General features: G+C 35.6%; 1 protein-coding gene across 1 annotated transcript; it reads right to left on the bottom strand.

The window, feature by feature from the left end:
- Positions 1-554: 554 nt before the first annotated feature.
- LOC107602132 (3-hydroxyisobutyryl-CoA hydrolase, mitochondrial-like) lies at positions 555-23,937 on the bottom strand. Its single transcript, XM_016294543.1, has 10 exons — positions 23,927-23,937; positions 23,240-23,282; positions 22,748-22,879; positions 22,580-22,664; positions 22,373-22,453; positions 22,224-22,276; positions 13,899-14,024; positions 9,196-9,282; positions 5,206-5,264; positions 555-716 (listed from the first exon to the last, which is right to left on the bottom strand). Exons 1-10 carry the CDS (start codon positions 23,935-23,937, stop codon positions 566-568), a joined length of 828 nt encoding a protein of 275 aa, XP_016150029.1. The 3' UTR covers positions 555-565.
- Between the last annotated feature and the right edge of the window lie 292 nt (positions 23,938-24,229).

The following is a 24,229-nucleotide window of genomic DNA, read 5'->3' as shown; positions in this document are numbered from 1 at the left end:
GCGATCTCCGATCGCTGTTTCCTCTGTCTCAGCTCTTCTTTGCCTCCCCGCCAGTGCGCCACCAGCTCCCCGCCTCTCTGTCAGTTTGTCACGGTCTTGCTTTGATGGATCTTCCCTTTGGAATTCATCGTCCAGGAGGCACTATTGGATCTGTGCCTGGCTGCTCTGTGCCTGGATTGTTTTTTGTGTTTTCTTTTTTGTTTTTTGAACTTCAAGACTGTTTAATTGACTTTTGGCACCTGCAAACTGAGTCCACGTCTCGCAATGACATTATTAGGAAAAATTACCATGTGAATTTGGAGTTTCCCTGCATGTTAACTTGCTCTGCTAATTAATGGAATAATTCATCCAAAAAGTGAAATATAAAAATACTGTCATAATTTATTCACCTCATATTGTCCCAAACCTGTAAAAAAAATGTTGTAGTACACAAAAGGGCCATTAAGGTCATATTCTTTTCAATATAATGAAAGTGAATGAGGACTAGGGTTGTAAAATTTCAAAGTGATAAAAACAACAGAAATATCTAAACAGCTTTGTGTGAGGAGAAGACTGAAATTTTTAATCACAACAATTTTCGCTTTTGGGTCAATTTATTTTTTAAAATATGTTTAATCACTATCCCTGGACGCACCTCAGTCTGTTTGAGAGCAAAAGCAGAGCCATCTTTCTTAAGGTTTTCCATGATCTCCTCCACACTTCCAGCTGAAAAGAGCCTGAAACAATAGAACAATAACAAAAATTACAGGGCCAGTCCTGCAAACACAAACACGTATGCAAACCCCATCTGTGGAAGTTTTTCTGCATCATGCTCAAGCAGTCAAGCCAAATTAGTCATCAGATTTAATCCTGGGACAGCAAATTAGTGCAGCATCAACTGGCGTTATGTAAGGCTCATATGCAATGCAGAGTCAAACACCACAAAAACAGGTAAACAAGGGGTGTATAGGCTGACGGCAGTTTGTTCCACTAAACGCTCAAACACCCGGAAGAGAAGACATAAAGACAACATCGCACATGCTCTGGTCATGGTGGAATCTGAGTTTTGGAGCATGTCCAATGTTTTAATGATCATTTCAGGTCTTTGATCAACAAACCCAACTTTTTCCAACTTTTCCCTGCACATGGAATTATGGGCCTTTCAGAGTGCCATAAATTGCTGGAAGCTTCCAAGTTTTACCAGCACCTGAAGGCTGGTGTCTTAAGCTTATCCAGTGAAACAGACATAAAGCCAGAAGTGTAACTAATCGGTTTCAAAAGTGTGAAGTCTTCTCATATTAGGCCAACACTGCTCCTGCAGATGATTTAGAGTCGCAGTTTCCACACTGTCACGTCACAGTATGCAAATACACAATTATTGTGCCACTGCCATTCATACTTAAATAATACAGGCTAAATACAATGCTGATTTATACTGTGGCTGGGAGATATAGCTAAAAACATACACTACCATTCAAAAGTTTGTGGTCCTCACAGTTTATTTTTTGGAAGGAAATTAAAATTTATTGTTTATCAAGGATGCATTAAATTGATCAAAAGTTAAGTCAAGTCACTTTTATTTATATAGCTCTTTTAACAATACAGATTGTGTCAAAGTAACTGTACAGCGTTAATTAGGAAAATATTGTGTCAATAATGCAAAATGATAATAGTAAACACTCAATTTTCAGTTAAAGGCAGTTCATCGTTGAATTCAGTGATGTCATCATCCAGCTCAGTTCAGTTCAATGTCAAAAGTAATGGTAAAGACATTTATAATGATACAAAAGGTTTCTATTTCAAATAAATGCTGTTCTTTTGAACTCTATTCATCAAGGACTATTTAAAAAAAACCACTTGTGAAGTAGCAAAGAAGTATTACTTGGTCATATTTTATCAATTTAATGCACTCTTGCTGAATAGTAGTGTCATGGATTTCACAAAAATATTAAGCAGTACAATTGTTAATGATAAAAATGTTTAATAATCATCAAATCGGTATTTTAGAATGATTTCTGAAGGATCGAGCGATGAAAAAAGGTAGTGTACATCAAAAACAAATTGCACAGTATAGGCATAACACTCAATTTTCAGTTAAAGGCAGTTCATCGTTGAATTCAGTGATGTCATCATCCAGCTCAGTTCAGTTCAATGTCAAAAGTAATGGTAAAGACATTTATAATGATACAAAAGGTTTCTATTTCAAATAAATGCTGTTCTTTTGAACTCTATTCATCAAGGACTATTTAAAAAAAACCACTTGTGAAGTAGCAAAGAAGTATTACTTGGTCATATTTTATCAATTTAATGCACTCTTGCTGAATAGTAGTGTCATGGATTTCACAAAAATATTAAGCAGTACAATTGTTAATGATAAAAATGTTTAATAATCATCAAATCGGTATTTTAGAATGATTTCTGAAGGATCGAGCGATGAAAAAAGGTAGTGTACATCAAAAACAAATTGCACAGTATAGGCATTTAAATGACAGATATTTTGTATCAATTAAGTTTTGTCCTCTGTATGCTTTTTCAGTAAACTGAATTATCAACAGTTAACCTACAATTCTGATTATGAATTATTGTGGGTTGTTCCAGAATCTCATGAGAAAGAATTGAAATGCAATGGTGAACCAAATAATAATAAAAAATAAAGTATAAAAATATTCACACTGATGCTTAATTATAAATGTTTGATCATTTTGACACAGTTGTTAAAACAGAAGAAAAACATGTAGTGCACTTACACTGGAAGTCTATAGGGCAAGTGTAATGAATGTTTTAAAGCACATAAATTCTTGTTCTTCAAAAAGGTGTCAATTGTCCTTTTGTAGGGAGTTTGATTGTCAGGCGATCTGAACAATCATAACGCTGAATCCATTTTTGTCCAGCAAACAAACATCAGTGGACCTGGGGCCTCATGTATAAAACTTTATGTAGAGTTCATCCTAAATGTGTGCGTACGCACAAGAGCTAGATTTTGCGTATGTACAAAAGTTTTCAGATTTATAAAGCCATGCGTACGCCAGAACCTGCGAAAAATTCCCTTTGTAATATCCAGTCAGCGGAAGATTGTGCGTACATCCATCTCCACCCCGTCTCCTCCCCGAAATAGCCATATATGGAGCTTACAACGCCTAGGTTAAATATGTATAATGTAATCTGCATATCATTTCCATGCATATTCCATCCACGTGACACCATGTTTAACGCAGGTAAGGGTACAATACGTTAGGAAAATATGAGATATGTACTATAAATGCTTGTTGAGACATCACATTGCTATTCAAATTTATGCAATTTTGCCTATAAAGTAAACATATATTTTAGAATGTTAGCCTATATTTGAATGGAGATAGGCCTTATTTTTTTGCAGTGTAAATAACTGCTGACTCACCGCGTCAATAAAAAAGCATTTTGAAAATAAAACGTGCATATCTTACAGCTAATGGACTGTTTGATCAACGAGTGCATCCTTATGTCTGTCGTTACTCTCTATGTTCTAAAGCCATCAGACAAATCAAGTTCACATCAGTGATAATTATTCACGCAAATGTATTTTCTCAGAACATGAATTTTGCTATTTAGAACACAATTTAAAGCAGAATTGTCATGCACCAAGCAATTCTCACTGTGATTAAAAGATTAAATCGCATACCACAGGAAAATGGTTTGAAAGCAGCACATACACTACAAATATTTCTGTTTAAATTCATATAAAAATTTTGTAATTTCTAGATAATAATTTCATGAAATTTCAGTGCTTAACTTCATTATTAAGAGTGTCATATCTAATCTAAATGTGTATGTCAAATGTAAAGCAGACTTTAAAATCATTCTGTTTGCTTCATTATTTCGCTCACAGTAAAAGAGTGCGTACGCATGGTCTAGAGCAGGGGTAGGCGAGTTCGGTCCTAGAGAGCCGCAGTCCTGCAGAGTTCAGCTCCAACCCTAATCAAACACACCTGAACAAGCTAATCAATGTCTTCAGGATTACTAAGGCTATAGGCAGGTAGGTTTTTTTTCAGGGTTGGAGCTGAACTCTGCAGGACTGCGGCTCTCTAGCACCGAACTTGCCTACCCCTGGTCTAGAGTGTCCGTACGGTGCGCACATATTTACGCCTAGTTTATTTTTTTATAAATCCCGATATGTGCGTGGAAAATTGCGTACGCACATTTCCATGCCCATTTTGTGCGTACGCAACGTTTATTCATCAGGCCCCTGAACTTGAAAAATAGTGTGTAATGATGTCTTTCCGCTGTCGAAAACAAGATACCTTTTGATGCTTATTTCATGTTATAACTAGTAAAGAGGAAGAGATGATCGGTTCACGTGCTGCTTGAACTGAGGCGCTAAAGCGATCTGTAATGACACATAAAAGAGCCACAAAACAGCATTTATTGTTTGAATTTCTTTAAAAAAATAACAATTTGAAAGCTGCTACTTTGTTTCATATATGTGACCCTGGACCACAAAACCAGTCTTAACTCGCTTGGGTATATTTTTAGCAATAGCCAAAAAAACATTGTATGGTCAAAATTATAAATTTTTCTTTTATGCCAAAAATCATGTTCCATGAAGATATTTTGTAATATTTTATTTCCTACCATAAATATATCAAAACTTAATTATTGATTAGTAATATGCATTGATAAGAACTTAATTTGGACAACTTTAAAGGCGATTTTCTCAGTATTTTGATTTTTTTGCACCCTCAGATTACAGATTTTCAAATAGCTGTATCTCGGTCAAATATTGTCCTATCCTAACAACCATACATTAATGTAAAGCTTATTTATTCAGCTTTCAGATGTACAAATTGACTTTCAAAAAATTTACCCTTATGGCTGGTTTTGTGGTCCAGGGTCTCATATGAAGTAATCTGCTCTTTCTTATCTGTCGGCACATTGTCAGTTTCCTCTTTGCTCCACGATGTGTTTTGTATCATGGATGTATCATGATGTGTGGCGTGAGAGCGACATGGCTTGTCAGACGTAGCAACAGTAACGAAGGGGGACAGGTCTATGTGAAGGAATTGACTTCAGCAATCATCACTAATAACCATACATGGCCATTTCAAAAGCAATATAAGACTGAAAATTATACTTAAAATCTAACACCTAACCAAAGGTTAGTTTTCCATTTCAAGGGAGAGCTTTAGATTCATTCTATTCTGTGTTAGGCATATGACAATAAAGCAAGGAGAGAAGAGCGTTTAGGTTTACCTGTCAATGGCCTCTGTCTGTTCTTGCAGTACGAAAGGTTTCTCAGCATCCAGACTGCTCTGAGGAGACATAACAGCAGTCTGTGTTTAAACACCAGCTGAAGCACATATACAGGGCTATATTTCAACCCAGACAGCTACAATCCTCAGCTGTCTGTGTGTGAGTATGTGTGAGGCCATTTTTGTCCTGTCAGACACCATGGCCGTGTCTGAAGCTGAAGAATAAGTGTAAGAACCATCTTCCGAAAACATTCAAAACTTTTGTCTGGTAGTGTCTGTGTGTGTGTGTTTATATATATATACATACCGGTGCATCTCAAAGAATTAGAATATCGTGAAAAAGTTATTATTTTTTTTTACTTATTTCAAAAAGTGAAACTTTCATATATTCTAGATTTATTACATGTAAAGTAAAACATTTCAAAAGTTTTTTTGTTTTAATTTTGATGATTAGAGCTTACAGCTCATGAAAGTCAAAAATCCAGTATCTCAAAATATTAGAATATTTACATTTGAGGTTCATTAAATGACCATCCCTACAGTATAAATTCCGGGTATCTCTTGTTCTTTGAAACCACAATAATGGGGAAGACTGCTGACTTGGCAATGGTCCAGAAGACACTCATTGACACCCTCCACGAGGGTAAGTCACAGAAGGTCATTACTGAATGGGGTGGCTGTTCATAGAGTGCTGTATCAAAGCATACTAAATACCAAGTTGACTGGAAGGAAGAAAATGGGTAGGAAAAGGTGCACAAACAACAGGGATGACCGTAAGCTTGAGAATACTATCAAACAAAGCCATTTAAAACACTTAGGAGAACTTCACAAGGAGTGGACTGAAGCTGCAGTCAGTGCATCAAGAGTCATCACGCTCAGACGCCTTCAAGAAAAGGGCTACCAAGCCACTTCTGAAACAGAAACAATGTCAGAAGCATCTTACCTGGGCTAAGGAGAAAAAGAAAGGACTGTTGCTCAGTGGTCCAAAGTCCAATTTACATTTATCTTTTCAGATAAATGTAAATTTTGCATTTCATTTGGAAATCAAGGTCTGGAGTCTGGAGGAAGACTGGAGAGGCACAGAATCCAAGCTGCTTGAAGTCCAGTGTGAAGTTTACGAAAGTCAGTGCTGATTTGGGGTGCCGTGCCAATTTCTTCGATTTCAAAGAAATCTTCTGCGATTTTTTTTTCGTAACTTGTCAGTGAACTACGGCTATGTGTAGTAAATTCTGCTCCATCTGAAAGCATGTGATGATGATTTCCTGCTGATTACAGAACTGGCTTTACTAACAAAATGTGCATGACAATCGCATTTGATTAATCGTGCAGCCCTACTACAGGCTTTAAAGTGCAACCTTGATGAACAAAGCTGATATGTGTATGGTTTAGTGACAGCTGCTGTAGATAAAACTCTCTTTGAAGCAGGATCATTGCCAGACATAAATAACATCATTAGTGCTGTAGCGCCTGCGTAGGATCATGCATGAGCGTTGGACTGTTTATGGCTTAAAAGACCCTTTTAGCCTTTTGACATTTGCATATAAATTACAGTTCTGGTCAGAGATGTTACGTTGTATAGGGGTTTTAAATTGCCAAATGGTTCTTCGCCGTCAAAGAAGATTAGAACCAGCCCCCACGGGCTATCATAATGCAAAGACTACCTCTAAATAATTCAGTTTTTTTTTTCAATTTTAAATTAGGCTAATATCAAGACTTGTTGATATTAAAAGAGAATAAAATAAAATAAATGCTCAAAAGAGGTCTGGGAAGGGTCTGTGAAAGCAGTTTGTCCAAAGCATGAAAGCCACGTGTTATCAGTCCCTCCTTCCCAAGGATTTCTGGAAACCTTTGTGACGTAAAGACTGTATGAGTCACAATAATCTTTACTTAGACACTCCTGATCAGCACACACAACTTCACAGCATTAAGTACCAACGGCCATAAACCCATACCATAGTCATAATGATCATAAAGTCATAATGAGTATAATGAATATAGTAAAACACAGGAGAGGACTTTGAGCGTTTGGACGGTCTTGGGAATACTCTCACTGAAACGAACTTCATGTTCATTATAGCTCGCTGAAACCAGGGTCCATAGGTTCGTGTCACATTTTTCTAAACTATATAATAATAGTAATAACAATAAAAATAACAACAAAGATATAATTATTATACAATTATAAAATTTTTTATAATATTTATATATTATGTAATTTATATATTAGGGCTGTGCAATATATCGAAATTATCGAAATATCGCAAATGTACATATCGCAATATGCATATTGCTACAGCTTGCAATATTTGGGGCCATGAACAAAAGACAAAGAGAAAATTATTCACTGCTCTTACCTAAATAACTTTTGTAGCTTAAATAAGAATCAGTGCATATTGAATTCAAAGAGGAATGATTACACTAATGTTAAAATTACATTTTTATGTAATGCTCGAGTAAAACATACCGTTCACTTTCAGAAGTTGCTGTAAGGGTGTTTTCTTATTAGAATCAGAATGAGCTTTATTCACCACTTAAGTGTGCGCAAACACAAGGAATTTGTTGTGGTTTTACAGGAACACTTGGTACATACATACATACAAATAACCATATATATATGACACAAGATAGTTATAGAAGTTCACAGAACTGACTCAGCAACAGCTGAGTAAAACTGTTTCATTTGAGCATGTGGCACTTTAAGCATTATCGTATCGCATATCGAATATCGCATTATTGAATGAGTTATCGCATATCACATTTTTCTTCAATATCACACAGGCCTATTATATATTATTACATTTTTCGTAACACTTTATTTTAAGGTGTCCTTTCACACATATTACATGTACTTGCTATTATAATAACAATTAACCCTAATCCTACCCTAACCATATAGTAAGTACATGTAGTTAATTAATATTACTCAGTACTTAAATGTGTAATTACACTGTAACAGTGACACCTTAAAATAAAGTGTAAACATATATATATATATATATATATATATATATATATATATATATATACACAGTGGTGTGTGTTTGATGATCTGAAACATTAAAGTGTGACAAACATGCAAAAAAAATAAGAAATCAGGAAGGGGGCCAACACTTTTTCACACCCCTGTATATATATGTATATAACATTATTACATTATAATAACATTATTGTTATACACTATTGTTCAAAAGTTTGGGTCTGTAACATTGTTTTTAAAATAAGTATTTTTTGCTCATCAAAATCAAGTAGATTTTTCAATACAGTAAATGTTATTGTGAATATTGTGAAATATTACTACAATTTAAAATAACTGTTCTTTTTCATATATTTTCAAATGTGATTTATTTAGTTGATGGCAAAGCTGAATTTTTAGTAGCAATTTCTGCAGTCTTCAGTCACATGATCTTTCAAAAATCATTATTATATGTTGATTTGGTGCTCAGGAAACATTTCTTATTATTATCAATGTTAAAATAGTTGTGCTGCTTAATATGTTCGAAGAAACCAGGATATCTTTTTTTCAGAATTTTTTGAAGTAGAAATTTTTATAGATGTCTTTATTGCAATTTTTAATGCATCTGTGCTGAAGAAAAGTATTAATAATAATAAAAAAAACTGACCCCCAAAATTTTGAAAGTTATGACTTTTTCTCTAATTGTTTTGTCAATGAGAGGCAATGTCATTTGGACACCAACACTTTTTAACTTTCTTTTGTGTTTCACAGAGGAAGGAAATTCATACAGGTTTGGAAAAACACATGGTGGGTAAATAATGACTTTTTTTTTTGGTGAAATGTTCCTTTTAAGTGAGAAAATCTTCCACGTTTGTGTAAGATTTGTAACTATATAAAGATGCACTGAAAGCAATTACATCAGTGTTGTATACTGTGGCGATGGTGTCAGCTTACACAAGCCCACCACTGTGCAGTGTAACCGCAGACACTCAGGTTGTAAAAGTTTTTTAAAAAGTCACGTCAGTTTTTGCCACATACCTGTTCTTGATAAGAATCCAGCAGTTGGGCCACATCACTGTTAGATGGAGACTTCAGATCAACAAGATCCTTCTCAAGAGATGCAATCTGATAGGAGAGACAAATAGTAAAATTCTCAACATCTCAGGTAGAATCTAGTGGGTCTAAATCAGATACTAAGAGCAGAATAGGGAACGTGTTGTTTACAACAGGAATTTTTACAAGGTGTTTCCTGATGGTAACTGCTGAGACACGGTGAAACACAACATAAAACAGCTCTGATCCAAAACATAGTGTGCTGCTTACCAGGACAGCCTTTTAGTGACCATAAGTGTGCTCCCAACATTGCTTATAAAGGTCACATCAGCTAAAGTTTGCATGTAAAAACAGGTCCACTATCCACAGATACATCCACTGCTCACATGGAAGTTATTTTTAAAAACTTTTAGTGTCATCAGCACAGAAAATGTGCAGAAATCGGCATGAAGTACTTTTTCACCCTTACATGAAACTCCTAATTGCATGGATATTTTCAAATTTTCACAGCATTTTCTCACAGGGATTTGCAAGCCACTATTCTTTCTAACGCTGGTTTTGAATAATATGCATTGTGAGACACACTATACTAACATACTGAATAAAATGCATTACACCAGGATATAAAAGGTAGAATGGTATTTAAAGGGGTCATATGATGCGATTTCAAGTTTTCCTTTCTCTTTGGAGTGTTACAAGCTGCTGAATAGATAAGATACCTAAAGTTGCAAAGACTAAAGTCTCAAACCCAAAGAGATATTCTTTATAAAAGTTAAGACTGGTCCACGCCCTCCTAAAACACCTCATTTAAGCCCGCCCCCACATGTCCACGTCACGATGTGGGAAGATTTGCATAACGCCGCCCAAATGTTCACGCAAAGAAAGAAGGCGTAACTTTATTGTTGCTGCCACCGCCGCTGCCATGTTGTGAAGCCGCTGTGTGTTTCATTGCGAAAACGAAACTACTTTGTTTGGCCTTCTAAAAGAGGACACGACTAGAAATCAGTGGTTAAAGGCTGATTTATACTTCTGCGTCGGACCTATGCCGTAGCTTACGCATTGACGCACACGCATACGCCGTAGGCTGACGTACACCTCTCCAAAAATCTAACAGCTCATCAATTCTACGCAGACCGCAAGCGCTGTGATTGGTCTGCTAGAACCCCTCCCTCCATATGTACTTGAGTTTTGTGTGTGTTTATGTGGACTTTAATATATTTTAATGTTACACCTTCTTATATAAAATAAAACAAAGCAAAGAACAAGTGTCTTATTATTTATTATACTACATAGCATTATACATCAGTAGTTGTCCGCAACAAACAATGTTGATCTGCCGTGGTACAAGTCCTTGTGCAGATTGAAAGAATGCCATCATCTCCTGTTCCGTTGTTGTCTCCTTTTTGTAGTTTTAAATAATTATTTAATGATTTGATATTTCTTTCCCGCCGTCACAGCTATAATGCTTCTCCGACGAGCCACTTCTTCTTCGGCTTTTGCTGTAAATAATAATGTACAGTATGTGGAAAATAATGTGTTTTTTGAACATTAAAGGGGTCATATGATGCTATTTTAAAGATCATTTATTGGTGTATTTGGTGTAACAGAATTATGTTCAATCTTTAATGTTCAAAAACACATTATTTTTCAAATACTGTACATAATTGTAGGTCCTCCACAGGCTCTTAATGGGATTAGTGGGTGATGGCACACAGACACTGTGCATTCACTCAATCAAATACACACACACATACATGCACGTGCACAGACGCTCAACAGATGTGTCACAGACTGTGATTAGCACTACTTCCTGCCACTCTAACAGTTCCGCAGGGAGTCTTTACCCAAGGCTTGCAAAAGCTGAAGGACGCTGTACAACAGGAGGAAATGCTGTAAAGCCCTCTCATTAAGAGTCCAGAATGAATTACAATAGCCGAGGCAGACTTCTGCCTACATGTGTGATAGGGACAAGGGCAAAGTATTCTGATTTATACCGCATCAAGGCTCCAGACATACCATTCACAGGGTGTGATTAGAATGTGGAATGAAAAGAAGCACGAAAAATTTAAAGCATGTGCAATAAAAGCGAGATGCAGCACACATGGATATATTCTGAGAGGATGAAACATTCACTTTGGACCCAAAAATGAAAATTTTGTCTTCATTTTCTCACCTTCATGTCCAAGTATGTATTTTCAGGGTGAGTAAGTGATGACAGAATTGAAAGTTTATGACAAGCTCAGTTTCTCTATAAACATCAGCAGTGGTATAACTGTTAACTGATTTTAGGAAATAAATACTTTAAGTCTGCAGATAAGAATTAGTCAAACGTGAAAGTAAAAAACAATTAAAAGTTGCAAAAGATTTTTATTTCAAATAAAAAGTGTTCTTTTGAACTTTCTATTTCTCAAAGAATCGTAGAGAAAATGTATCACGGTTTTCACAAAAATATTACACAAAGTAATTGTTTTCAACATTCATAATAATATGAAATGTTTCTTATTAAAAAGCAATAATCAGCATATTAGAATAATTTCTTAAAGGGGTCATATGATGTGATTTAAATTTTTCCTTTCTCTCTCGACTCCGCCGCCTCAGCTCACTCTATGGCTTCCCCTCACGCTAGGCCACTGTGTTGTTCTTGTGAAAGCGAAACTACTTTGTTTGATCTTCCAAAAGAGGACACGACTACAAATCAGTGGTTAAGTTGTATTTACCACACTGTTCCAGAACAGTTTAACCCAAATATCCAGATGTGTGCAGCACATTTTATGGAAGACTGTTTACTGATCCTGGGAGAGTAACGTTAGACTACAAGCCGACTGTTCTGACTCACGTAAGTACATTTTCATTTAAAGGATTTGCCACTGATGATTCAAATGTGAGTTTTGGGCAGTGTGAAGTAGCACTTGTTGTTTGTCATTTCTCCGATCACAAATGCAGACAGGGTTTTATGTTTACGCAGCGCGATGCAATGCAACGCAATGCATAAAAAGACAATATAAGTCATTATAATCAGTAAATATGTCCCCACTGGACGCAACAAATGCCTCGTTTATAATGGGTTTTAATGTTTTTGTCTCGTCGCTCCGGCCTGACAGGGCATCAACAGTATGTGAGGGACGTAACATTTCCGTCTCACGCTTGAGGTATTCAGCCAATCACAACGCACTGGATAGCTGGCCAATCACAGCACACCTCGCTTTTCAGACCGATGAGCTTTGTAAAAATCGACGCGTTTCAGAAAGGCGGGGCATAGAGGAGAAACAATAATGTACAGTATGTGGAAAATAATGTTTTTTTTTTTTACTTTAAACCGCATAAACACATTTCATTACACCAAATACACAAAATAATGTTCTTTTTAGCAGCATCATATGACCCCTTTAATGATCATGTGACACTGAAGACTGTGATGGCTGCTGAAAATTCAGCTTTTCTATTTTCCTTTTTAACCAATATTAAAACAGAAAACGGTTGTTTTTAAATTGTTATAATATTTCACAATATTACAAATTTTACTGTAGTTTTGATCAAATAAATGCAGCTTTGGTGAGCATAAATGTTCAAAAACATGTCAAAATCTTACAGATCCCAAATGTTCGGTCATGCTTAAATTTGTTTAAAAATATATGGTCTGAATGTGAATTTTTAGTGCTGAAAGTGTGAAAACTTCTTGTCTTCATTTTGAGGAAAAAAAAAAAAAACTTTTTTTTTTATTTTTTTCTATTTACGTTACAAATTTGGCAATTTGTGCTTGTACTCTGTTTTTATACTTTGTTCTCAAACACAATTAATGTCACTATGAACTGAGCCATCCACCTAGATCAGATGAGAGGTTACGAAATTAAATCTGCATACTGCAGTGCAAGAATCATCTGTTGGCTCCACGGTTGGAACAAGACCCACCCACTTACATTTCAGCAGCAGATTGATCGGATGCTGTCCGCATCGACAGAATTCCTTCCATGAGCAAAATGGAGATTGACGCTGTCTGTGGAGCGTTTTAGCATGCCGCTTATTCAGAGACCACAAGCATCAGACAGGTGCTTCAATCTGCACCATCCCTCAACACTGTTTCCACATAAAACTGACCTGAACAATCTGTTGTGAAAGATTGCTTTGGAGAGGTCTTTGGGCTAGGCAATGTTTTTAGAAGAAAACAGATCACACAGGGGGTTTTTTTAGCTACAAAAATGTGTGCTGTGTCATCTCACACTGATCTGCTTGTACTTTGGCTGGTCATGAGTTGAAAGACTGGACATATCTAATAGTCAAGATGCAAAGTAATATTTGTGAAAAAAAACCTTACTTATAAGTGGACCACAGAAAAAAAATTGATTGTTACTCTGTGATGTTTTTATCAGCTGTTTCAACACTCATTCTGGCGGTACCCATTCACTGCAGAGGATCCATTGGTGAGTTAGTGATGTAATGCTAAATTTCTCCAAATCTCTTTGGATGTAGAAACAAACTCATCTACATCTTGGATGGCCTGAGGGTGAGTACATTTTCAGCAAATATTGGGTGAACTATTCCTTTAAATTTATGTGCCAAAACTACACTTTCTTTTTTGGCAAATGGAATGCTTTACTTTACTTTTCACATCCATATTTTTGGATAAAGTACTATTGATTCCTGTGAAACCAAAGCCATCTTGCATTATTAATGAAAACTCAGATTATAACCCAGTTACAGCCCTCAGGGAGAGAGAGGAACACAGGCTGCCTCTTACCAATGCCCGTCTCAGGCATGGCAAACAGTGTCTTCTCAGTGGCCACACGAAACCGTCCATGAACTGAAAGACCCACGCCCTGCAGAGAGAGAGAAAACAGTACAGATCAATAATTGGGTACAATGTTCACAGACCAGACAGAGAGAGCCATAGAATGAGGGTTCAAGTCTCCACACCCATCCACTGTAAGACACTACAGGACCAGTTCGCCCAAAAATGAAAACTCATTATTCATCCTTATGTTTCAAATCCATATAACTTATATGCTATATTACAAGTCTTCTAAAGACATCCTATAGCTTTCTTTGAGACATAGATATACACTGAAATTCAAAAGTTTGGGGTTTGCTCGATTTTTTTATGTTTTTGAAAAAAGTCTCTAATGCTCACCAAGGCTGCATTTATTTGATCAAAAACACAGTAACATATTAATATTGTGAAATATCATTACAATTTAAAGTAATAGGTTTCTATTTTAATATATTTTAAAATGTAAAGATGGCAAAGCTGAATTTTCCGCAGCCATTACTTAAGTCTTCAGTGTCACATGATCTTTCATTCTAATATGATGGTGCTGAATAAACATTTCTTATGTAGCGTCTGGACCAATCAAACACACAATATATATTTTGTTAGCTATATTTAACAAATACTCTGTAACACCCCTCAGTTAACAAGCCATATGAGGACCTATGAACCCTTCCCCCCAAAATGCGTAACACCCCAGGAAGCCGAACAGGCCCCTGGTTCCATGGCAACCAACGGTGATATCACTGGGTTTATTGGCCAAAAGAATGCAAAGCAGGGAAAATCCCTGCATGTCCCAGGGCAAGAGGCAGTGTAGAAATGGACTTTTCTACTAATTAATTCATAGGAAAACCTTTCTTTGAATGAACACACATGATCCTTCAGGCCATTGGGTATATTATTGTCATCGTGTATTTCCTGAAAGGTCAGCTAAATATCTACAGCGGATCTAAAATATTCATAATTAATTATAACTAGTTTTATATTATTTAATTATATTATGTTGATTCGTTACACTTATTATTATCAATGTTGAAAACAGTTGTGCTGCTTAATATCTCAGTGGAAACTGTGATGTTTTAAAAATGACAGGTTACTATAAATTGTCATATTTGGGAAATGATTTATGTGAAGTTGGCAAAATTCTCCTATTGTGTGAAAAAAGTAAAAGAGCGGACAAAGTTCATTGTGGTGAACCATATGCACAGCATCAGAACATAAGCCTCTCCCTAAAGCACTGTTGCCATAGTGAAGCACCAACACCACGTTTGATGATTTAGCAGTGTTTGAGACCCTAAATCACGACAGCATCGCCTAAGCAGCACACACAGGAATGGAATAACAAACAGTCACTGATGTATGGCACACCGTATTTTTATGTGCTCTGAAACTTCACAGCTTGTTCACAAACTGTGTAGGATTAGAAACAAATGGTGCACGTGGCACCACAACAACACAGCAACCTTAGCAGACAGCTGATACACTAGGTGCATTACAGCTGAATGGTTATCAGGTCTTTTAGCACTAATAACTGACCGATTAATTCTGAAATGATCAATATTGGCCAAATATCAATCTAATATGCTGATTTGGTGCTGAAAAACATTCATTATTATTTTCAATTTTGAAAACAGTTGTGCTGCTTAATATTTTTGTGGAGACCATGATCATTTTTGAAGGATTCTTCAATAAAAATGTCAAAAGAACAGCATTTATTTGAAATAGAAATCTTTTGTAATATTTAAAATGTCTTTATTTTGACTTTTGATCAGCTGAATACATCCTTGCTGAATAATATTATTAATTTGAACGATAATAGCATTATATAAAACATTAGCCACCTTGCTCTTTAGATAAATTATCCTCAAAAAATTTGAAACAAAAACATCAGGAAGCGCAAAATTTGAAAACTTTTCCGTTACACAAAATAACATGGCCAGAAGTCTACAACTTTTTCCATTGTTGCCACTGAAAAACTCAACCTGATTCTGTCATAAAAAAGATGAGTATAAGACAGCATCATTGTCTTAATCTCTTTAGTATATTTAGCTGATGTGACTCCTCATTATCACAGAGCATGACTGACATGGACTCATCTAGTTAAACAAAATACACATCATAAAATCAGTTATTATGAAACCAACTGGGGGCTGTGTTCTCAACGGGCTGCTCATTTAAAGACAATAATCATCTTCTCCTCAGGGATTTGAGAAGCATGGTGTGATCAGAGCAGTACATGTGTCCCCTACATGACAACTCATTAGGGTGATTACGATAAAGTGAGAACAACCATCCAAACTATCACAGAGTCAGAGCAGACTGAGAAAGCAAACTGAATAGTTTGGTAACAGCATTTTCATGTGGCAACGCAAGTATTCTGAGTTAAACGGGAAGCACATGTTGTAGCTGGAGGCATCAAATCATTCGCCTAGAAGCGGCGCAAACTCTCATCGATTCTCCAAAATGTTTGGCTGGAATCAGACCGAAAACCTGCGGACAATGTAGCGCGTATGTTTCCATCAAAAACACAAGCATCTCCTCTTTGGGAGACTAATATGAAACATAAATTCAGTAAAAAATGTTTAAAGACCATCTTTAATCTCGTGGTTTTATAATATGAAAGCGCTCTGGAATGTGTCATTACAGATATCCCCAAAGAAGGCAAACAGCTTTATCAGGTTCTTGGCAAACCACTCAATCTAAAAATGCCAGAGGTGGAAATTTCTAAAAAGTTCCTGTTAACTTAAAATAAAAAAAGTCATGCTTAAACGTACGCAGCCACAGGTAAGATTTTTTTTTCATTTTATTAACATCTAGTTCAAACGTTCATACACCACTGTTCAAAGGTTTGGGGTTTATTTATTTTTAATTAAAACTTTTATTCAACAAGGACGAATTAAGTTTATAAAGATTTCTGTTTTACATAAATGTTGTTGTTTTGAAGCTTCTTTTCATTTATTTTTCTGTATCTCTGTAAAGCTGCTTTGACACAATGTCTTGTATAAAGCACTATAGAAATAAAGGTGACATCAAATAATAAAAAATAAAAAAAATTCACAAAAATAATAAGCTGCACAATTTTCGTCCACATTGAAGAATTCCTTGAGCAGCAAATCAGCGTATTAGAATGATTTATGAAGGATCATGTGACACTGAAGACTGGAGTAATGGCTGCTATAAATTTAGCTTTGATCACAGGAATAAATTACATTTTACAATATATTCACATAGAAAACAGCTATTGTAAATTGTAATAACATTTCAAAATATTAATGTTTTTACTTTACAAATATCATGGGTGCAGCAGGCGCAATGATATTATGCAGTGCCTGAAAATAGTCCCCAGCATGCTCCCTGTGCAAGCAGGTGGTCACGTTGGTTATGTTGACGGAAGTTAGCCTATTTTCAGGCACTGCATAATATCATTGCGCCTGCTGCACCCATGGTACGACAGCAAAGTTTCTTGATTATTACGCCGGAATGAGCGTATAGTTCCTAGCCATATCGGCCTAGAAAATCGCAACTTTTCATTTTTCGTCGGTCTTAGTACACGATATAACTACAGAAGATTCACGTTTTAAATAGGAAAAATATAGAAACTCTTTGGTCATTTTTGAGCGAGATGCTTACGGTCTAATCAGATTCAATGATCTATGCTAAGCTACAGCTAAAAGTGCTACGCCAGACCCGGAGATTGGCTGAATGGATTCGAAAACGGTAAAACTCAACTGTTTAACTCTTGGGGAGTTGGAAAATTAGCCTATTTTCAAAAATAGTGGAGTGTTCCTTTAACTTAAGTATATTATGTATTAATACAAATACCTGCAGAGGGCGCCAACAGCCTGGTGACGTTTCACTTTACAGCGTGATTAAACGATGTTTAAATCCATTTAATTTTGAAATCGGGATGTACAATACATGGCATATTTAGACATAGGTTGATGTATTCTCCTGTTTTAGCAAAGGTTTATAAATGATTTACGTTACAAATCTAGTGAGATAATGCACTGTTTTTGCAGATGAACGTTAAGCAAATTCACGGCATATGCAGAGGAAGCCCTTTTCACACATACAGTCTTTACTGGTAAATTACCGGGAAGTTACCATTAAGAGATCATGTGTGAACAGGAACTTTTCAAAAATCCCGGTAAATTTGTTCAGGCAATCATATCGTTTTATGGAGATGACATGATTACTCTGAGCGGTTTACAAAGCTCTGCTGCTTTCTAATTAGTTATACTATGTAAATATGCGCTAGATGGACATCTTTGACAATTGCACCTCGCAGCTTTTTGTCGCACTTCTCCATTCAACAGGGCTGCGACTCTGCAATTGAATACTATTACGCGCATCTCCCGTTTATAAGAGCAAAAAATTCTGATTGGCTAGTAATGTTATTTTGGTTGAGAGTGAAAGCTGTGCTCCTCTCATACCATTGGCAGGCCGAACTCATGGACTCGAAATCAATCAACAAGATTTTTTTTTAAAGGGGTCATATGATGCAATTTCAAGTTTTCCTTTCCCTTTGGAGTGTTACAAGCTGATTGTGACTATTTTTTTCCGCGGCCAAACGCTGCACGCCGGAGATCCGGCACCGGAGAACTTTAAGCCCCGATTACTGCATCTGTCCTGTGGCTCTGCTTAATTATGATTTACCATATGTTAAGCATCAAGCTACTGAATCACTAACGGCGTGATTTTCATTACATAAACGAGATGGTCAAAATGAACTCGGCAGAGGTCATATGAAAGATCTTTTTTGTGTGTGTTTAATGATTTTATTTAAATCTGGAGTGGATCTGGCCTACTTCGAACTGCTCTTCCCAAATCTGTAACACTGAATTTATTATTATTTGTCATTTATAATTTATTCTTAACAGATGCCCAAGTGTGTGCCGTCACATCCTGCTGCCGATATTCGTTGCAAGGTCCAAAGTAGTTTTGCATGCTGTGACTAGAAATTAACTCAAAATCCCAAAAGACTAAACACAGACAAGCAAAATTAATCAGAATGCAGACTCAGTGGGGTCCAAAAGACCATCGCTATAGTGATCCACAAATGGTGACTAGCTATATAATCACAGCAAACAGAGAACGTTCTTACAAAAGCTGGAAATATGCAGAAGAAAAAAAAAACAGGTCAGGAAGGTATTAAAGGTGCGGCGCAGCCCCCCTCTGACAGGCCTGTGTGAGGGATCAAAGAGATGCTCATAGATCACACTCAGCCACCGACTGATACACTGCAGGTGTGAGATAGGATGTTACGCCTCTCATGAGTGATTGCATATTTCTTCCATTACTAAATGTGTTCCATAAACAGAGATTAAGCTGGACCACTGGAGAAAATCATTCTGATGTTCATGGTGATTTATTGGATTATCTACTACTATTTATATTGATAGGACTATTATGTCTGTTTTACATCTCTAAACAAGGATTCTGGAAAGCTGCTTTAGAATAAGTATGAGAGGAAATCATAGACACTTCAAGGTGTTAAAAGTGGATTAACATTTCTTTATATTATCAATGTTGAAAATGGTTTTTATACAATTTATTTATAAATGTCTTGTCTGTCACGGTTGATCATTTGTAATGATCATTGATGATGTAATTGTGTCCTCCTTGCTGAATCAAAGTATCAATTTATTTCTTACTGACCCCAATCGTTTGAACAGTAGTGTAGATGCAATAACTACAACTGAAGACAACAAATACAATTTAGTATGCAAATAAATACAAGAAAGAGAACCAATAAAAAAAAAGTACCTATGCAAATAATGTTTACAATTTTACTAGCGGTTCAATTTTATATAATCAACCCAGGTCAGCAGGAGATTTTAACGGTTTTATCTTAAATGTATTAAAAATATAAATTTAATAACAGCTACAAATACTTAACATAATGGAGACTGCTAATAAAAGAAATAAACCATCTAAAAATAACAAAAATACAACTATAGCTCATAGTGACCATGTCCCTTAAACTACACACAATACAAATGAGTAAGAAAGCTTTTTTCTATGTAAAAGAAATATAAAAAATATATCCCATTTAACTAACTAGCATACAGGTTTGGAACATGATATTAACATCATAACATAAGTTAACATCATATGTTTTGAGTAAATAATCTCTTCAAGAAATGAATTGCAGAAAAAAGATTAGTTGTGGAATAATACGATGCTGCCTTGCAAACGCTGTAATAACATTATCTGTGATTCTGCAGCTACTGCCCACTTCTTTTTCTCAAATATCTGAGTAAATGGAAAAATCCATTTCTAAACCTTAGAGACATCTGAGGTCAGAATGCGCTCAGTGAACCTGCATGGCCATTCCATTCTTAAATATCAGTTCAGAGTCCTCAGCTGAAACATATCACGCAGCAGCGATGCATCAAACGGCTCAGACCAAAGGATGCACGGCCGAATCACCGCACCTCGACCTTGACAGAATCCCTGATCAATTAAACACCAGGAGCTGACAGATTCACCGCTGTGGCATTGCTCTCCTACTGCCAAAACCCCATGAAACTATGAAGACAGTAATATTTCAACTGCTCTGTTGTGCTGGTAAAAGAGATTTTCAAATATATTTACAGTTAAGCACTAAAGTTTGTACAGATTAATATGTTCATGTAATAGTGAAAGTGTTAGAAGAAACAACTACTGAATATGCTGCTTATGAATACACATGTTTTTTTTTGTTTTTTTAAAAGTAGTTCACCCAAAAATGAAAATTTGCTGAAAATGTACCCACACTTATGGCTTCCAAGATGTAGAAGAGTTTGTTTGACCATCAGAACAGATTACTACATCACTTGCTCACCAGTGGATCCTCAGCAGTGAATGGGTGCCGTCAGAATGAATGTTCAAACAGCTGATAAAAAAAACATAATAATAAAAAAATAATCCACATGACTCCGGTCCATTAATTAATGTTTTATGAAGTGAAAAGCTGCGTGTGTGTAATAAAAGAATCCATCAAGCCTTTTTTTCTTTTTACTTCAAACCAAAGACCAGTCCTCTATTCATAATATTGCTTTCTCCAATGAAAAAGTCATCTCATCTGAATCAGAAATATGCACAGATCAAGCACTGTTTGCAAGCAAAAACAGTTCTAAACAATTATAGACTTTTCCCGTTTTTTTTGGCCAGAAGTGACGGTTTAAAGTTAAAACAGCTTAATGATGGATTTGTTTCTTACAAACATGCAGCTTTTCACTTCACAGGATGTTAACTGATGGACTGGAGACATGTTTTTACTTGTGGATGATTGTGATGTTTTTATCAGCGGTTCGGACTCTCATTCTGACGGCACCCGTTCACTGCAGAGGATCCATTGATGAGCAAGAGAAGTAATGCTAAATTTCTCCAAATCTGTTCTAATTACATCTTGGATGGCCTGAGGGTGAAAAAATATTATATATATATATATATTTTTGAGTAAACTATTCCTTTAAGAATTAGAAGGAATTTTAGGCACCTCTCGATAGTTTTTCCTTTTTCTTTTCATTAAGCAGAATTGTTTGTCATTAATAATTTTGAGTATACATTTTTGAATCCATAATCATTTGTGATGCATCTCTAACGGCAACTGTAATTAATTGTGAAATGAATGACTTTTAGGCCTACATGTAATGTGCAACATGAATATAAATATAAAGTGTTACTCAAACACAAATAGCCTACCAATGGGAGGACACTTGAGACCTGATTCATAAGAAACCCAAAGATTGTGTGCAAGATCAGCTTACTACTGACACCTACTGGATAAAATACACAGTGCAGGACAGAAATTAAGAGGATTAAAAGAGGGGTTTATGATTCATAATGCGTCACAACTTGCTTGCAACTCATATGGTCAAACATGACTGCAAAATATTGGGAATTGCATTAAAAATACATACAGTATAATAATAACTCATGAGTCCATATGTATTAATATTTTCATGCATATGTTTACAAATGAAAACACCTAGACTGTTCATTATGCATGAAGCCAGTGGCAATGAGAGTCCTACTCTTTTTGGACAAATTCAAAGTGTCACAATGAAAAGAATGGTACGGTTATATGTATTGTTTTATATAAAGCAGGACACTTTGTCCTTCATTTATTTGTATATTTTGTAAACACAAGACAAGCTGGCCCACATTGCCTCTGGCCCTTTGGTTCCTTTAATGCCATATTCTGCCAAGCACCATCTGCTGGTGAACTTGTGCAGCAAAATTACAATTTTAGATCAATACTTACTCCTCCCATTGTAATTCCATCAATTAGAGCCACATATGGTTTCTGATATGTACCTAAAAAGAGTTCAAATTAAAAAAAATATTACTAAAATAAATAAATAAATCTGTTCATCAATCCTCAAAAATGGCAACAGAGGTGAGAAAACATACCAATAGTGTTGTTAAGAATATATTCCTCACGGAAGAAGTCTTGAGCGAGAGAATCGCCTGCTTTTCCAGCTTCTGTGACAGCTAGGAAAATATTTTTTTGCATTTCAGTGTGAATGCCAGATCTGTTTGACTGCATTATCAATGCATAGATCCATTTAAGAGTGAATGAAAAACTCAAAACTGTATGATTATCTTACACATAAATACCTCTGATATCCCCACCAGCACAGAATGCCTTCTCCCCTGCTCCTTTAATGATCACTAGATCTGTTTCTGAGTCTTTGTCCCATTTCTACAAAACACAATGATTAAAACAGGTTAACAGTCAGAAATATTTATATGAAGTTGGTTTCCAGGTTTCCAGTTTCCCCTAACCTTGAGCTGAGGGTAGATGTGTCTGATCATGGTGAGATTCAGAGCATTGAGAGCTTTGGGTCTGTTTAGTGTGATGACTCCAGCGTTCCCAACTTTCTCAAACAGAACTTCAGACCCAGCTTTACTCGACATCTGAGATGAGACACAGTAATAAAACAATATTCAATGGAAGAAACATGTAGAATTAATACAATGTTGTTACGCTAAAATGTGTACAGTACACCACAAATCAAGGTTTACACATATTCTTTTATTTCATAAAAAAAAAAAAAATGTAGTTTTAATAATTTCAAGTATTTAAGCACAAGATATCAGGTGAAAAAAGGACAAGTTATTTCAAGCATTATATAAGAGACACCAGGCCAAAAGGTTTTTAGGGTCATAAAAAATTAAATGAAAAGGATCATACATTTGATTAAATGTGTCCATACTCTTGACTAACTGAAAAAAAAATTATACGAATACTTATCCCTGCTTAAAGCTCAAACTTACCATGTGTCCTTGTATTCTCTGCAATCTGCAGATTGGTCGTAATCTGTATGGGATAAAATAAATGATGGTTTAACTGTTATAAATATTGCTGGTAACAGATTATTTTGAAACTGAACATCAAATATACAGTAGATTATGATTATTTATTTATGTTTACACACACACACACACACACACACACACACACACGTCTGGTTTGCTATCCTTGTGGGGACTCTCCATAGGGGTAATGGTTTTTCTACTGTACAGACAGTATATTATATTGCCCTACACTAACCCTACCCCTTACAGGAAACTTTGTGCATTTTTAGATTTTCAAAAAACTTCATTCTGTGTGATTTATAAGCTTGTTTACCCATGGGGACCTCAATTTAGGTCCCCACCATGACACAAGTCCCCATGAGTCTGTGTGTATTCAGGTTTAAGTCCCCACCAGAATAGAAAAACAGGTATGTGTGACGTTTTGTTTGTAACATTTTGGTTAGAGAAAGGACAAAAAATGAAAGACAAAAAAATCACCAGGAATATTTCACACTAAATATAAAGTTATGATAGCAGTATGAGAAATCTGTTGTTTTATAAATGCGTTTAGTTCGGTATTGAAAAAATAAATGAATATAAATAATAAATTTGGTATTGAAAATGTATAGGAAAAAAAGAATTATAATTTTACAATTATAATTTTACAATAAAAACATGTTTTGTTTGAACGGATGTAAGTTGGAGGATGTACCAAAAAATCATAATAAATTTATTGGAAAAATTAAATTGGTCAAAAATGCTCCAACTAAATTATTGAATGTTTAATTTGTTCATCAAGTTCTTTGTGATAGCAGTCTGAGAAATCTGTTATTTTATGATAACAGAAAGAATATTTCATAGAAAATGTAATGAAAAATTTCTGTTTTTCTTTTTTAGGCAATAATGCTCAAAAGTCTGAATTGGAAGTATTGAAAGTTTGATTGATTAAACTTTATTATTAAATTGTTT

This window comes from Sinocyclocheilus grahami, unplaced genomic scaffold (genome assembly GCF_001515645.1).
Source record: "Sinocyclocheilus grahami isolate Dianchi unplaced genomic scaffold, SAMN03320097.WGS_v1.1 scaffold320.1, whole genome shotgun sequence".
NCBI lineage: Eukaryota > Metazoa > Chordata > Actinopteri > Cypriniformes > Cyprinidae > Sinocyclocheilus > Sinocyclocheilus grahami.
This window is presented reverse-complemented; position numbering and strand designations above follow the sequence as displayed.